The following is a 17,346-nucleotide window of genomic DNA, read 5'->3' as shown; positions in this document are numbered from 1 at the left end:
TATTGAAATTATACTTTTGATATGCACCTTAACTACCTAGGGTCAGCATCCTGTTTTTCTCCATCCTGAATTCCTCTCAGGGTGCACCACTGGGGGCAGCAAGAGTGGCTGATGGCTTTATGGCCACATCTTTTGTTTACTAAAATGTCAGGCAACATTCTTTATCCACACTGTCAACATCTCACCATCTTCTCTTAATTCCATCTCCTCTCCACACCTCAATACACTACTTAGGCCACACTTAATATTGTCATAAGCCAAGTAAGACCTCAAATAAGAATACTGAAAACACGATTAAAACAAGCAAACAAACAGAAACTAAAGCCAGTAAATTTTTTGATAATGGTTCCTTTATTTGTGTCTCCTTCGCTGCAAGATAAACTTCTTGCGGGCAAACACATACGTTTAATAAAATTCTGGGCAGTTTCTAAGCCAAGATGGAGTCTGCCACTGGATGTGCTCAATGAATTATCTGTCGAAAATACCATAATAGCAAGTGATTTCCAAATGTAACAGATGGTTTGGTTATCTGGGTAAGCTAATCTTTCCTTCTCTTTTGACACCAAGCCCCTTTGTCGGGTCTCAGTAATGCGCGTCACTGGGTGGGAAAGCAAGCAGCAGGGTGGCGCTGTGTTTTTATCCTGATCTAATCGTCCCAAGTATCTAGTTTTTGTTTTGTTAAGATTCTAAGTCAAGATTAACTTTACATTCGCAAACGGCGCGCCTGGAACGCCTAGAATCTGACAAGCGAAACCGGCTACAAACAGAGGCGGGGGACCAGTCGCCCGCACGAACCTCCCTGCAGCCGCCTATGCGCATCACCGCACAGTTGGGAACAATAAAGTTGAGCGTGTTCAAACGGGTCCTTCATCCAGGGCCTCTCGGACAAGCCTGTAAAATAAGACTCCTAGAAACTCCCTACTGCTTTCAAGTCTTCTCCGTGTGTTTTCGGTAGTTTTCTTTTCCTCACTCGCCATACAAAAGTCCTGAGGGGAACGGCACGGGCTAGGCCGGCTTGGGGAGCATTTCTGGGGGAAGCTGGCCCGGCGATCGCCGCGGGCAGCCTCGGGGAGGCCCTCGGTTCACGTGAAGCCCAGACAGCGGCGACGGAAGCAGAAGCGATGAAGCCCAGGCCCGCGAGGTTTGTGGATAATAAGCTGAAGCAGCGCGTCACCCAGGTGTGTATCCCGAACGGCCAGGCCTCACAGTGGTGCGCGTTCGGTGCCCAGGGTCACCGCAGGCCCCTTCTCGGGGGGCTCCCAGCTCGAACCCGACTAGCCACCTGCTCCAGTTTGGGTGCGGGCATGGGGCTGTTGACAGCTCCACTTCTTCGCGAGCGGTTCCAGGCCTTCCCTTCTCACTGTGGGGCGGGGTTTCACGGAGCAGCCCGAGACCGTGGGAGGCTGCGGCTTGATGGGGTCCTGCCCGGATCTGCTTGACCTCAGTGCAGATCAGCAAGGAGAGTGCAGATGGCCTTTGAGTTTAAATCTTCCTGTCTTGTGAAGTGGGGACGGAAACATTCTTCGAAAGCCCGTGTGGACGAAGCGCTTTGGGGGCCATAAAGAATACGTTAATTTCCATTCTCAGGAAACTTGGGGTCAGGTTGGGACACAGTAAAAAGAGATACTCTGGATCTGACTTTATAATGGGCACTTTACCTACGGTTTTTTTCATTTTCATAATCACCAGTGGAATGCATTGTGTGGTAAATGTCTTGGAATGGTACAGTCAGCACGCAATCTTAGTTAGAAAGAGACACAGATGCTTTAAGAGCTATATACTCTCGTTGTGTCTCTTTTACTTTTCCGGCCACTGTACAGTTTCCTTTTTGGATCTGTCTCTTCCTACCATCTGTTGGAAGTGCCTTTGAGCCCCTGTGCTCTTACCTTCTCTTTCATTATCCTCGTACTTCTCTCTTATCCATCCACACTTCTAGGTGATCTCATGCAGTCTAGTACCTTTAAATGCTATTTACACATTCATGACTTCTGAATTTATGTTATAATCCAATGCAGATTTTTATCTTGAATTCCAGATTCATATATGCAGCTGCCTACTCAACATCTCTTGAGTGTCTGATCGATATTTCAACTTAACGTATCCAAACTAAACTTTTGATATTCTCCTCCAAACCTGTCCTTTCTTAGTGTTCTTTATTTCAGTATATAACATCCATTTGTTAAGGCCAAAAACCTTAAGACTCATTCTGACTTTTGCTTCCTGTAACCAATTAATCAGCAACCTATTTGGCTTTACCTTCAAAATATACTTCAAACCTAACAACTTTTTACCATCTCCTCCAACATCCTAGTCCAAACCACACTCCCTATTATTGTATTGCAGTAGCCTCCTAATTGATCTCTCTGATTCTGGTTTTACTTAAAGTCTGTTCCCCATAGAGCAGCCAGGGATATCCTTTTAGAGGGAAAATTGGAGTTTGCCAGGGCCCTGCTCAAAACCCTTCAGTGGACTTTCGGACATTTGGAGTAAAATCCATCCTAAATAGCCCTATGTACTTTGCCCCTGTCTACCTTTTTGTCCCTTTTGCTCTCTCCCTTGATTACACTGTCCTATATACATGGACCTTCTCAGACATGCCAAGCACAGGACTTTTGCTGTTGCAGTTCACTCAGTCTCAATGACTCTTCCTCTGGATGTTTGCACAACTTGCTCCCTCACTTTATTCAGGTCTCTGAGCAGTGACTCCTAATGGCTAAATCCAGTGGCCTCTTCTCAGTCCTTGCCACACTTGACTGCTCTTCAGCATTTGACATTAGCAGTTTTCCTCTCTTGCTTTTACTTTGGTTCGTTATAAAAGTAATAGGTTCTTATGGTTTAAAATAAAAGGAACTGGAGGGTATAAAATGAAAAGAAAGAATTCCTTTCATCTCCACTCCATTTCTCCACAGGTAATCAGGGAGAGTTTCTATTGTATCTTTCTTAAAATTTTGTATGCATATATGCACTTATAGATGTATTAATTATTTTAATCACACACATGGGCTCATCTGCATCTATTCTGCTGCTTGCTTGTTTCACTTAGCAGTATGTTTTAGACATCTTCCCACAAGTAGTACACTTGCCTCCTTTTAACTAGCATATTAGTTATCTATTGCTGTATAACAAATGACTCTAAGACTTAGCAGATTAAAGTGGTTTTAGTTCTGTTGCATTTTGATTTGCAGTGGGTATGAGATATACATGTATATGTATAATTCAAGATTAACTGTGGTAAATGACAGCATGTTATAGGAGTTCAGAGAAGGGGAAGATTAACTAGAACGGTCCAGCTTTGGATACCTAGTCTCTTGTCATTGGAGGCATTTATGCAGAGACTGTTCTTATGTGTTAGGGATCCTTGAGAAGAAATTGCTGTATGAAATGGGGAACCTAGACTGGATAACTAGCAAGTAGTGAAACTTGGGAGTTGATGGTTAGACATTCCAGGTTTGAAATCTTGCCGTGTAACTTATGTGCACCAGCAAGTAACTAACCTTTTGGCCTCTTATAAAATGGGGGGAGATTGACATCTACCTCATAGCATTGTGAATACTAAAAGAGATAATGTGTAAAAGGCCCCTAGAACAGGTTTACCAGGCCCTTAGTTTCTTAGTAATTTTTTTCACGATGTTCCTAGGCCCAAAGTAATACCTATTGGGTTTGTTTATTAAGTAGTTAGGTTCAAGCAACTTAATAACTATTTAGTCCAAATAACTTATTAGCTTTTTGAACAAATAATACAAAAAGTGCAAGGAAAGTTAATGCATTTGTACTTCATTCTTAAAATAACCACAGTTATTTACTAGTGGGATTTGTGAGTCCATTGGGCACAGCACAACTTCTCATACCTTGCGATCAGATTGACACTGCTCCTCTCATTTTGTGTTCCACCTTGATTTTTTCTTTTCTTTTTCTAAATTAATTAATTAATTAATTAATTAACTTTTGGCCGCTTTGGGTCTTTGTTGCTGCGCGCGGGCTTTCTCTAGTTGCGGCGAGCGGGGGCCACTGTTTGTTGCGGTGCGCGGGCTTCTCATTGCAGTGGCTTCTCTTGTTGCGGAGCGTGGCCACCTTGATTTTTATTACAGCAAATGCTTAAAAAGCCAGTTTTGCAAAGATACGACATCATCAAAAGGTGATTTAATATTGCAGCTGTGAATTGTCTCAGGCTGGTACAGTGGACCCTGGAACAATCCGGGGGTGTGGTGCTGACCACCTCCCCCCCACCCCCACCCCTACTCAGTTGAAAATCTGTGTATAACTGTACAGTTGGCCCTCCATGTGTGGTTCTGCGTTGGCATATTCAACCAGCCCTGGGTCACCCAGTACTGTAATACGTATTTATTGAAAAAAATCTGCTGTAAGTGGACTGGTGCAGTTCAAACCCGTGCTGTTCAAGGGGCAACTGTAGTTCCTGCACTGTTGGACAGATACCGAATATTACTGTGTTCCCTCAAATTTAAAATATCCCTCGGTGCTCTCACAAGTTGAGTGCTTTGTTCTGGTATATTTGGGAACCTAGGGTATAAGAAGCCCTCACCTACTTACTGCCTTATAGCTATCCTAGTTATTGTTGTTGTGTTGTCATAGTGATTAATAATGTTAATTAAATTCTTTGATTCAGATTTGATAATTATTTGGTGATTTTTATTTATATTTCCAGTATACTTTATTAATGGAGAGTTTAATGTATGACATGTTTGAGTAGCTCAGCCGCTTACTTGTCGATTAAAATCACTGAATTTGAACTATTGTCTTGTATTTATCACGTTTTCTGTTTTAGTACCTCACCAGTGACAGATGTGGCAAATATGTGGACACTGGAGTCTTAGCATCCGATTTACAAAGAATGTACAGGTAAAGAAATGTAGTCTCCAGATTCTTGCTTTTCTTTCCTACCATTTTTAAAGTTTACATCCTGTCTAAATTTCCAATTGATATTAATAGCCGCTGGTATTAGTTCACCAGTCCATACCTTTAGAATTCTGTTTACCTATACATTTATCAAGCACTTGTGATATGTAAGGAGCCGTCCTTGTTGCTAAGGAAAATGGCTGCTGCTTATGTTTTAGCACCCGACTCTCTGGTCAGGAGTATTACTGCTTTTCCTGCTTCATTAAAAAATTAAAACCATTAGGCATGATCTCCCTCAGTCTCCTGACTATCTAAAAATGTGTCGCTCGAGTAGTCTTTCCACTGAAGATTAAATCCTCCTTTTGTGCCTCTAATCCCACTTCTTCTGCTGTGTTGCCTCTCTAATTGTCTCTGCTTTGCGTAACTCACTGTTTCTATTTTCTTGACTTCCTTAGTCTGTATGTTAGTTTGCTAAGGCTGCTATAAGAAAGTATCACAGAGTAGGTGGCTTGAACAACAGAAATTTTATTCCCTAATGTTGTGGAGGCTCCAAGTCCATGATCTAGGCATTGTCAGGGTTGGTTTCTTTTGAGCTGTCTCCCTGGCTTACAGAAGGCTGTCTTCTCCCTGTGTCTTTACATGGTCTTTCCTCTGTGTGTGTCTGTATCCTAATCTCTTATTCTTATAAAGACATCGGTCATGTTGCATTAGGGCCCACCCATATGACTTCATTTTACCTTATTTACCTCTTAAAAGGCCATGTCTCCAAATGCAGTCACATCCTGCAGTACTGAGGGTTAGGACTTAAACATATGAATTTTGGAGGGACACAGTTCAGCCCATAACACTCTGCCCTCTTGCCCCCCAAATTCATGTCTTTATTGTTTGCAAATATACTCCTTCCATCCCAGCGGCCCTGGAAGTCTTAACCAATTTCAACATCAACTCTAAATCCACAGTCTCATCTGAATATCATCTAACTCAGGTATGAGTGTGACTGGAAGTATGATTCCTCCTGAGGCGAAATTCCTCTCCAGCTGTGAACTTGTGAAGTCAGACAACAAGTTATCTGTTCCCAAAATATGATGATGGGACAGGCATACGATAGACATTCTCATTCCAGAGCGGGGAAATTGGGAAGAAGAAAGGGGTCATGGTCTCAAGGAAGTCCAAAACCTAGCAGGGGAAATTCCACTAGACTTTAAGAATAATCCTCTTTGACTCAGTGCTCTGTCCTGTGGGCTCACTGGGATGACTGCCCTGCCATTTGGAACCGAGTGGGAGACAGTGCCTCTCCCTGGACCTGTGTCCCCTGGGCGCATGGTATCAGTGGCAGCCCTGCCACCTTCGGAGCCTCCTTTGTAGTCATTCTTTCCTTTTTTTGAAGGATAAATGTGTTCGCAGCTGCATTCCTCTTTTGGCCTGCCCTGTGGAATCCAAGAAGTCCAGTGGCCTTCCTTCATTTCATCCCTTCTCTGTCTTCTTCAGTACAAGCTGGCAATGTTGCTGCTGCTCTAACCCTATTTCTAATCAGGAAAAATTACAATTGTAAAAATATAAACTCAGAAGTTGTTTGAAAATAGGTTTATGGTCAGTGTGAATACAGTGACATATATTTATGCAAATTTATGTTCTCAATTTAGATTGAGCTTAATGGGAAAATATTGGTGGAGACCACGGTACTAAACTTCTGGTTATGTTTTTCAGTATAGACTATGGTCGAAGAAAAAGAAATGCTTTTAGGATTCAGGTAGAAAAAGGTGAGTCTTTTAGTGTTAGAGCTGCATTATTAATAAAGTCATAGAAAGAATTGTTTTAGCTCATGGCATTTTTCTTTTCGTTTCAGTATTTAGCATAATTAGTAGTGAGAAGGAACTTAAGGATCTACCGGAATTAGAAGATGAACATCTGGCTAAAAGAGCAAGACACGGTGAAGAGGATAATGAGTAAGGATTATAGAACGGAGGGTTTTTTCCTAAAACATGAACCTGATCACGTTACCTTCCTACTTGTAAAACTTCAGTGGCTCTTCATTGCCAGTGAGGCCCGGCATAATGTGCTTACCTCACCTCTCCAGACTTTTACCTCAGACTACTGAATACTCACTGTTCCCCAGAGAGGTCAGCTGCTTTCTTTGTGCCTTTGTGTGGGTGGTTTTCTTTTTTCTTTCTTTCTTTTTTTTTTTTTTTGTCATCTAAAGCTTCTGTTTCCTTACTTATTTTCATTTTGGATGATCTGTCCATTGGTGTAAGTGAGGTGTTAAAGTCCCCCACTATTATTGTGTTACTGTCGATTTCCTCTTTTATAGCTGTTAGCAGTTGCCTTATGTATTGAGGTGCTCCTATGTTGGGTGCATATATATTTATAATTGTTATATCTTCTTCTTGGATTGATCCCTTGATCATTATGTAGTGTCCTTCCTTGTCTCTTGTAACATTCTTTATTTTAAAGTCTATTTTATCTGATATGAGTATAACTACTCCAGCTTTCTTTTGATTTCCATTTGCATGGAATATCTTTTTCCATCCCCTCACTTTCAGTCTGTATGTGTCCCTAGGTCTGAAGTGGGTCTCTTGTAGACAGCATATATATAGGTCTTGTTTTTGTATCCATTCAGCAAGCCTGTGTCTTTTGGTTGGAGCATTTAATCCATTCACATTTAAGGTAGTTATTGATATGTATGTTCCTATGACCATTTTCTTAATTGTTTTGGGTTTGTTTTTGTAGGTCCTTTGCTTCTCTTGTGTTTCCCACTTAGAGAAGTTCCTTTAGCATTTGTTGTAGAGCTGGTTTGGTGGTGCTGAATTCTCTTAGCTTTTGCTTGTCTGTAAAGCTTTTGATTTCTCCATCAAATCTAAATGATTTGTGAGTAATCTTGGTTGTAGGTTCTTCCCTTTCATCACTTTAAGTGTATCATGCCACTCCCTTCTGGCTTGTAGAGTTTCTGCTGAGAAATCAGCTGTTAACCTTATGGGAGTTCCCTTGTATGTTATTTGTCGTTTTGCCCTTGCTGCTTTCAATAATTTTTCTTTGTCTTTCATTTTTGTCAATTTGATTACTATGTGTCTTGGCATGTTTCTCCTTGGGTTTATCCTGTATGGGACTCTCTGTGCTTCCTGGACTTGGGTGGCTATTTCCTTTCCCATGTTAGGGAAGTTTTCGACTATAATCTCTTGAAATATTTTCTCTGGTCCTTTCTCTCTCTCTTCTCCTTCTGGGACCCCTATAATGCGAATGTTGTTGTGTTTAATGTCCCAGAGGTCTCTTAGGCTGTCTTCATTTCTTTTCATTCTTTTTTCTTTAGTCTGTTCCGCAGCAGTGAATTCCACCATTCTGTCTTCCAGGTCACTTATCCGTTCTTCTGCCTCAGTTATTCTGCTATTGATTCCTTCTAGTGTAGTTTTCATTTCAGTTATTGTATTGGTCATCTCTGTTTGTTTGTTCTTTAATTCTTCTAGGTCTTTGTTAATCATTTCTTGCATCTTCTCAATCTTTGCCTGCATTCTTTTTTTTTTTTTTTTTTTTTTAAAGTTTTTTTTTTTTTTTTTTTTTTTTTGCTTGATTTTATTTATTTATTTATTTATTTTTGGCTGTGTTGGGTCTTCGGTTCGTGCGAGGGCTTTCTCCAGTTGCGGCAAGCGGGGGCCACTCTTCATCGCGGTGCGGGGACCGCTCTTCATCGCGGTGCGCGGGCCTTTCTCTATCGCGGCCCCTCCCGTCGCGGGGCACAGGCTCCAGACGCGCAGGCTCAGCAATTGTGGCTCACGGGCCCAGCTGCTCCGTGGCATGTGGGATCTTCCCAGACCAGGGCTCGAACCCGTGTCCCCTGCATTAGCAGGCAGATTCTCAACCACTGCGCCACCAGGGAAGCCCCTTTGCCTGCATTCTTATTCCGAGGTCCTGGATCATCTTCACTATCATTATTCTGAATTCTTTTTCTGGAAGGTTACCTATCTCCACTTCATTTAGTTGTTTTTCTAGGGTTTTTTCATGTTCCTTCATCTGGTATATAGCCCTCTGCCTTTTCATCTTGTCTATCTTTCTGTAAATGTGGTTTTTGTTCCACAGGCTGCAGGATTGTAGTTTTTCTTGCTTCTGCTGTCTGCCCTCTGGTGGTTGAGGCTATCTAAGAGGCTTGATGAGACGCTCTGGTCGTGTGGGTGGTTTTCTGTAGCTGGAGTGTTCATTACCCCTTTATGAACTTTCATTCAGCCTTCAAGAGTTAGCTTTCTTTTTTTGGGGGGGGGGCGGTTATAACATCTTTATTGGAGTATAATTGCTTTATAATGGTGTGTTACTTTCTGCAAGAGTCAGCTTTCAAAAGGCTATGTTATTGCCTTTTCACGCCTTTTTGGACTCCTCCTTTCTCAGCATTTCCTTAACTCCTAGTTATAGATATTTAGTGTAGCGCTTCTATCATATGATATTGAGAGTATTTGTTTACGTGTTTGCATTACTAACAGAACTGTCTCATTAGCTCTGTTTTTCTCTGCCCTAATACAATGCCACGTACATAAAAAGGTGCCAATTAATTTTGTGTTTAAGAAGTAATATTGTTGAGTTTTTTTTTGACTGTATTGCAGTAAAATTGACATACAGTAAGCTGTACTTTTTTTTTAAGTTCCTTTACTCTTTTTTTTTTAAATTAATTGATTTATTTATTTTTGGCTGCACTGGGTCTTAGTTGCTGTGCACAGGCTTTCTCTAGTTGAGGCGAGCAGGGGCTACTCTTTGTTGCGGTGTGCGGGCTTCTCATTGTGGTGGCTTCTGTTGTTGCAGAGCACAGGCTCTAGGCCCGCGGGCTTCAGTAGTTGTGGCTCACGGGCTCTAGAGCGCAGGCTCAGTAGTTGTGGTGCACGGGCTTAGTTGCTCCGAGGCATGTGGGATCTTCCCGGACCAGGCCTTGAACCCGTGTCCCCTGCATTGGCAGGCGGATTCTTAACCACTGCACCACCAGGGAAGTCCTAAGCTGTACATTTTTAAAGTGAACAATTTGTTGGGTTTTGACATATGTATATACTCATTAAACCATCACCATAAGCATGTTACTGAACATATCCAACCTCACAGGTTTTTTTTTCCCACTTGCAATTTGTTTCTCCTTGCATCCCTGTTCCGAGACAGCCGTTGATTTGCTTTCTGTCACTATATGTTTACATTTTCTAGAATTTTATATAAATGAAATCATAGAGTATGTACTTTAAAAATTTGGATTCTTTCAGGATAATGATTTAGAGGTTTATCAATGTTGTGTGTATCAATATTTCATTGCTTTTTATTGCTCTGTATGTATGTATATGCCACTATTTTTTTATCCATCTACCTGCTGTTGGACAGTTGGGTTGTTTCCACTTTTTGGTTATTACAAATAAAGCTGCTGTGATAACTTATGTCCAGGAATTTGTGTGGAAAGTGTTTTCATTTCCCTGGGTAAATACCTGAGAGTGGAATAGCTGAGTCACCTGGTAACTGCATATTTAACTTTATAAGAAATTGCCAGACTGTTTTCCAAAGTGTTTGTGCCATTTTACCTTTATATCAGCAGTATGTGAGAGTTCCACTAGTTCCACATATTACCAACATTTGGTATGGTCAGTTTTTAACTTTAGATAGTCTGTAAGTATGATGTTAGCTGTAGGTTTTTTTAATAGGTGCCCTTTATCAGATTGAGAAAGTTTCCTAATATTCCTAGTTTGTTGAGAGTTTTTATCGTGAATGGGTATAACATTTGTCTAATGCTTTTTATGCAGGTATTGAAAGATTTTATTATTGGCTTTCTCCCCTTATTAATTTGGTGTATTACATTGATTTTTGAGTGTTAAGCCAGTCTTGCATTCTTGGGATAAACCCTACTTGGTTCTAATATAGTACTCTTTTTACATATTTAAATTTTTTTAAAATAAATTTATTTATTTATTTTTTGGCTGCATTGGGTCTTCGTTGTGGTGTGTGGGCTTTCTCTAGTTGCGGCAGGCAGGGCCTACTCTTTGTCGTGGTGCACGTGCTTCTCATCGCGGTGGCTTCTCGTATTGCGGAGCATGGGCTCTAGGCGCACGGGCTTCAGCAGTTGTGGCATGCGGGCTCAGTAGTTGTGGCGCAGGGGCTTAGTTGCTCCACGGCATGTGGGATCTTCCCAGACCAGGGATCAAATCCGGGCCCCCTGCATTGGGAGCGTGAAGTCTTATCCACTGCGCCACCAGGGAAGTCCCAATTTTTGCCAGTTTTATAGGCAAAAAAATTGATTGTATTATTTTTATTTGTAGTTTTTTGAAAACTAGTGAGGTTAAGTTTTTTGATTGTTTCATGTTTCCTTTGTGAATTTCTTGTTTATGGGTTTTATCTCTCATTTGAGAGCTATTTGAATTTTCCTTATTAGTTGTCAGAGCTCTTTGTATAAAATAGCACCTCTTTTTATATGTATTACAAATGCTTGTCACAGTTTGCCATTTGCCTTTTATTTTTGTTTATGGCATCTTTTAATTAGAGGAGTTTTGCATCTTTACCTAGTCAAGTCTTTCTACCTGTTTCTTTATGGTTTATGCTGATATACTTAGAAAGACCTCTATCACAAGAGTGTATAGAATAATTACCTATACATTTTTCTTGTGTCTTTATGGTATTTCATTTAACTCTTTATAATTAATTTTGTTAACTGATAATTAATTTTGTTTGTAGGGCATGAATTGTAGGGCAAAACAGTTTTTTTCCAAGTATTTGAATAATCCACCTTTTTTAACTTGATTAGAAATGCCCCAGATTATACTAGTCAAATTTAATGAATAACAAAAGAATTCATGTCTTAATTATAAAGGTGGACGTAGAATTTATATAAATCTTTTTACTTAGGAAAAGTCCATTTCTTGTTTATTTTCTAAAGAAACTGTATTAAATAGTAACAGAGTCCTGTAGTTACTTGAAGCTATTAGATATCAGCTGTCAGTTACAATGAACTGAGATTGCAACTTCAGTTTGTAGTTACTAGGATTTATACTTGTTTTTGGCCCTATTGTATGAAAAACTCTTTGTACTTTCATTTCTCATGAATGGACTTGGAAAAGTTGCATTTGGTTACATGGCTTGATCCTGTTGAATTTGTTACTCAAACTGCTTTATCATGGCTTGCTGGAATATTTCTTCTACTGGCATCTCACGTTCCTAAATGAGACCCTTGGATCTGATGGGAATTTGTATGTCACTTTGCTAGAATAAAGATAACCACAATTTATTAAGCATTTACTATGTGCTAAGGACTTTGCAAGCTTTCATTTAATCCTCTGTTAAGCCAGTGAGATAGACATTATTTATTATCTCCATTTTATAGATAAGGAAGCTGAGACTCAGAGAGGTTAAGTAGAAGCTAGTAACTGGTAAAGCTGGATTTTGAATCCAGATTTCTCTAATTCCAAAGCCTGGACTCTCACTACCATAGTATTTTGCCTCAGTATATTTTCTTGTTTTGGGAAGTAATTATTTTAGGATGTGGGAGAAAAGCCTTTACAACGTTTCTTTTCTTCTTTTTACTGAGGTATACTGAAAGCTATTCTGATGATGGTTCAAATATGGAAGATTACCCAGATCCACAAGTAAGTCAGATATTTAATGGACCAACTTTGATTTTTAAAAAATCATTATGAATCCTTCTTAGAAAAGATCAATAAAAATAGAATAAGAGACTTTGAACATCTTCATCAGTAAATAATTGAATATTTCTGTGTACAGTCTTGATGAACCCTTGGATTGGCCATCCTTCCAGTATTTGTGTGTATAGCCTATTATATAGTGGAAAGAAGGGAAGAGAATGGCCAGAAATATGGGCAGACAAGAAAAGAAAGGGCAATTAATAGTAAAAATGGAGAAAAGAATACCTTTTCTGCCAAAGAGCTGGCATTGCCAATAAATAGGCTTGGATTAAAGGGAAGTATGGGAATAATATGTGAAATTATTTATAATTTTCTTTTTTTTTCCATTGATAATTCAGCTTTTGAATTTATTAACAAAGTCATGATGATACTGTTATATTTGATCCAGTTTTGAATTGATATTTATCCAACTCATTTTCATACTTCTATTATATTTTTTAAAAACAACCATTCTTATTTGGTTTTACTTAACTGCTAATTATGAATTTGTACATTAACTTGGAGTGGAGGGGGTACATCTTTTTGAATAGTAAATGTTTGTGAATTATCCAATTGTAAACACCTGTATTTTCTGACTAGTTGTTTTGAGGAGAGGTGTTGAGAGGAAAATGTAGAAAGCTTCTTAATATAGGTAATCAAACTTTCATGAGGACCTATTGAGTAATTTATGCTAAAATCATGTTTCTACAGTCAGCAAATCAGATGAACAGTTCCCTGCTCTCCTTATATCGGAAAGGAAATCCTGATTCTGTTTCAAGTACTCCTGAGGTGGAGCAAAGAGAAACCACCATTTCAACACCACGGATAACTTCCAAAACAGGCCCCATTCCTTTGAAGACCCCTGCCAGAGGTTCTGAAGGAGGATGGTTTATTGACAAAACCCCGGGTGGGAAGAAAGACAGTTTTTTCTCAGACCTATCAGATGAGAAAAGTAATGATAAGAAGCCGATCTCTGAGATAGAGGTATTTTTACAGTGGAATTTTAGCCCCATGTAGTTGGAGTACATTGCACCCTTTTCATTGAACGTAATATCAGGCAGATTCTTGTGTTTTGTAAAAGACTTAGGAACTTTGAGATACATGTAGAATTTGATCACTTCCCACTACCGTCATCATTTTCATCCTAGTCCAAGCCTCTACTCTTTCTTTCCTTAACTATTGAAATAACCTTCCAACTGGAGTCTGCTTCCATTCTTGTTCCCCTAGTTTATTCTTCACACAGAGATAACTTTTTTACAAGTTAAGTCCGATCATTGTCATTCTTTTATTAAAAACTCTCCAGTGGCTTCATTCATTCTACAGTCAGAGATCTTGTACTTGCCAGGAAAGCCCTGTATGATTTGGCTGCCCTGCTGCCCTCCTCCCTCACCTCCCAGCTTTGCTTCAGCCACAGCTGGGCTGTTTCTAGAATATACCAACCAGGGGACTTCCCTGGTGGCGCTGTGGTTAAGAATCCGCCTGCCAATGCAGGGGACACGGGTTCGAGCCCTACTCTGGGAAGATCCCACATGCCACGGAGCAGCTAAGCCCGTGCGCCACAACTACTGAGCTTGTGCTCTAGAGCCCACAAGCCACAACTACTGAAGCCCGTGTGCCTAGAGCCTGTGCTCTGCAACAGGAGAAGCCACCACAATGAGAAGCCCGCAACAAAGAGTAGCCCCCGCTCGCCACAGCTAGAGAAAGCCCGCGCACGGTGACAAAGACCCAACGCAGCCATAAATAAATAAATAAATTTATTTTTTTAAAAAAAAGAAAGAATATACCAAACCTTCTCTCACTTGGGGCATTCATACTTGTACTTTCTGTTTAGAACATCTTTCCTGAGATTCCTGTGGCTCACTCCATCATTTCTTCACATCTCTTTTCACATGTAGTCTTCGCAGGAAGGCCTTCCCTGACATGTAAACTAGCACATCATTGGATACTCTTGTTTCCTAACTGTGCTTTATTTCTTTTTTTTTTTTTTTAAGTACTTAAAAAATTACTTATTAATCCCTTGAGGGATCTGACATAAATGGATACACTATGAAAATGGACAAAATAAGTAGACACTTTTTTTTTATCTTTTTAAATTGAAATATACCATATATAAAGAGAAGTAAAGCTTGATGGATTATCACAAAGCGAGCACAATTGGACTTCATTCTTTTTTTTTTTTTTTTTTGGCTGCGCCGGGTCTTAGTTACAGCATGTGGGATCTTTAGTTGTGGCATGCAGACTTCTTAGTTGCGGCATGCAGACTCTTAGTTGCGGCATGCGTGCAGGATCTAGTTCCCCGACCAGGGATTGAACCTGGGCTGCCTGCACTTGGAGCGTGGAGTCTTACCCACTGGACCACCAGGGAAGTCCCCTGGACATCATTCCTACCTGATGCTTTTAATGCATGGCAGAGAGGGGGTTTAAGGTAATCTGTCTCCCAGTAGAGTGGCTGGCTGTGCTCTGGGGCTTGCTGTCAAGTGTGGGAGATGTTAGCTACATGTGGCTGTTGAGCCTTTGAAATGCGGTTAGTGCAATTGAGGAGCTGAGTTTTTAATTTAGATTTAAAAACTAATAGTTCAGTTATTAGAAAACTTCTAAGTATACTTAGAACAACTTCTACTTTTTCAGCTGTAAATTTTATAAAATCTGAATACAAATCAAGTATTTCCCATGAAAATTTAGTGTCTGACTTGAGGTGTGCAGTAAGCATGAAGTATCCATTGGACTTTGACAACTTACTACAAAAACAATGTAAAACATCTCAATAATTTTTATACTGACTATATGTTGAAATAATAATGTTTTGAATATATTTGGTTAAATAAAATAGATTATTATTTTCCCCCCAAAATTATTTTCCCTTGTTTCTTTTTTCCTTTTTTAAATGTGGCTACTAGAATATTTAAAATTACATATGTGGATGGTATTATATTTCTGTTGGATGATGCTGCTCTAAGTGGTTTTCAAGCACCAAGCCCTTTGATTTGGCAAAACCTCTCCCCTCCCTTTTGCACTATTAGTGGGCCTTTTCCAAATCTATTTACTTTAATCATTTGTCTCTAAAGAACATTATTATCATTGGCAAGGTCAAGGGAAAAGCTTGATCCTTATGTTGAATTATACTGTTTTATGGCCGTCTGAGCAGCTCTGTCATCATATTTAATTTAGTGATTGATCAGACATCAGATGAACTCCAACTATGTAAAACGCTCAGTGAGAAAGAAAAGATGGGGGCTTCCCTGGTGGCGCAGTGGTTGAGAGTCTGCCTGCCAATGCAGGGAACACGGGTTCGAGCCCTGGTCTGGGAAGATCCCACATGCCACGGAGCGGCTGGGCCCGTGAGCCACAATTACTGAGCCTGCACGTCTGGAGCCTGTGCTCCACAACAAGAGAGGCCGCGATAGTGAGAGGCCCGTGCACCGCGGTGAAGAGTGGCCCCCACTTGCCGCAACTAGAGAGAGCCCTCGCACAGAAACGAAGACCCAACACAGCCATAAATAAATAAATAAATACATACATACATACATACATACATACATACATACAAAGATACCCAAAGTTTAAAAAAAAAAAAAAAGAAATAAAAGATGAATGTTAGTGTCTTAACTCCAGAACCACACAATTCAGTGACAGAGACATAGACAGGTGAGTCACTCAAATACAAGGCAGACTGTGGCAGGCTGTACTACGGTTGCAAATTCAGTGTTGTGAGTGCGAAGAAGAGATTCTAATTAGAAGAATCTGGAAAGGAGGTTTTCAAATGTTAGGATATAAACTGAGCATTAAGGCTATGGAAAAGGACATCCCCAGCAGAGATCAGCCTTAAGCAAATAGGTTGGGAGTAGCTAACAGGTGAAAGTGCTAGGGCAGGAATGATTTTTTTAGTAATGCCCATCTTTTAAAAAAAATATTGGCATTATAATTTCAAGCATGGCACATTTAAATTTCCTTCTCCCCCCCCACCCCACCCCCAGAATTCAAAAGATTCTTCTCTTCTGGAGAGTAATAAAAAAAGAAAAGGCAGGCTAAACGGCAAAAGAGGCAAAAGGAAGAAAGAAGATCTTCAGGAAGTAGATGGAGAAATAGAGGCTGTCCTGCAAAAGAGAGGTGAGACGCCAGTCTTGTGGGTGGCGGCAGCTGTGTTTGCTCTGAGAGAGGCATCACGATTCCAAGCTGTTTTGCATGGGGGACCTTCTGTGTGCAGAGACATTTACTAGAATTGTTTAAAGATTATTCAATATAGTTCTGATTTGCTACTGAATCACTAATCCTTTCACCTCCTTTTTTGTTTACCAGCTAAAGCCAGGGGACTAGAATTGCAGATCTCCAAGGTGAAGTTTGAAGATGTTGGAGGCAATGATACGACATTAAAAGTTAGTTCAAATTCAGAATTTCTACCTTAGATGGATATGGCCAATCAGTTATTCAAACAGAGCCTTTCTCTTTTTATCTAATAGGAACTGAGTATAGAAAAGGAAGTCAGGAAGGTGAGAAGGGCAAGCCTGGCTGTACCTTTCAGGGCAGTGAGGGATAAAAGAAACATGTCTTCAACTTTTTTCACCATTTTAATTCTAGTGTACATAAGATACATGCTTTATAAGGAGTATTACTTTAACAGTTGTAATGGTTACTATTTTTTGGTGTTTGTTTCAGTTACAGTCTAGTTACTATTCATTGTATTTGCAAGGTAGATATTATTACAGCTTAGGAAATGGAAGCTCAGAGAGGGTATTGCTAAAGTCACAGGACAGGTACTAGAGCCGGGATTCAGTCTCAGGTGTAAGCCTAAAGCCTGTTCTCTGTCTACTGTACTTTGCTGCTCCAAAGAATAGGTCCTTTCATTCCACATTGATTCTTTCTCTTTGGGGCTATG

The 17,346-nt window shown here is 40.2% G+C and overlaps 1 protein-coding gene across 3 annotated transcripts in view; it reads left to right on the top strand.

Moving 5' to 3' along the window:
- The first annotated feature begins 1,067 nt into the window (after positions 1 to 1,067).
- NVL (nuclear VCP like) overlaps positions 1,068 to 17,346 on the top strand; it is a 105,799-nt gene continuing 89,520 nt past the window's right edge. For 2 of the 3 annotated variants that reach the window (XM_007167229.2, XM_057548275.1), the window contains exons 1-8: positions 1,068 to 1,178; positions 4,784 to 4,857; positions 6,562 to 6,614; positions 6,701 to 6,800; positions 12,380 to 12,437; positions 13,185 to 13,457; positions 16,448 to 16,580; positions 16,770 to 16,846. In XM_007167229.2, the coding sequence (XP_007167291.2) occupies positions 1,122 to 1,178; positions 4,784 to 4,857; positions 6,562 to 6,614; positions 6,701 to 6,800; positions 12,380 to 12,437; positions 13,185 to 13,457; positions 16,448 to 16,580; positions 16,770 to 16,846 (825 nt within the window). In that variant the 5' untranslated portion in view covers positions 1,068 to 1,121. The remainder of the gene's footprint in view (positions 1,179 to 4,783; positions 4,858 to 6,561; positions 6,615 to 6,700; positions 6,801 to 12,379; positions 12,438 to 13,184; positions 13,458 to 16,447; positions 16,581 to 16,769; positions 16,847 to 17,346) is intronic. The other variant, XM_057548285.1, reaches the window with a different exon arrangement.

This window comes from Balaenoptera acutorostrata, chromosome 1, assembly GCF_949987535.1.
Source record: "Balaenoptera acutorostrata chromosome 1, mBalAcu1.1, whole genome shotgun sequence".
NCBI classification, from domain to species: domain Eukaryota; kingdom Metazoa; phylum Chordata; class Mammalia; order Artiodactyla; family Balaenopteridae; genus Balaenoptera; species Balaenoptera acutorostrata.
This window is presented reverse-complemented; position numbering and strand designations above follow the sequence as displayed.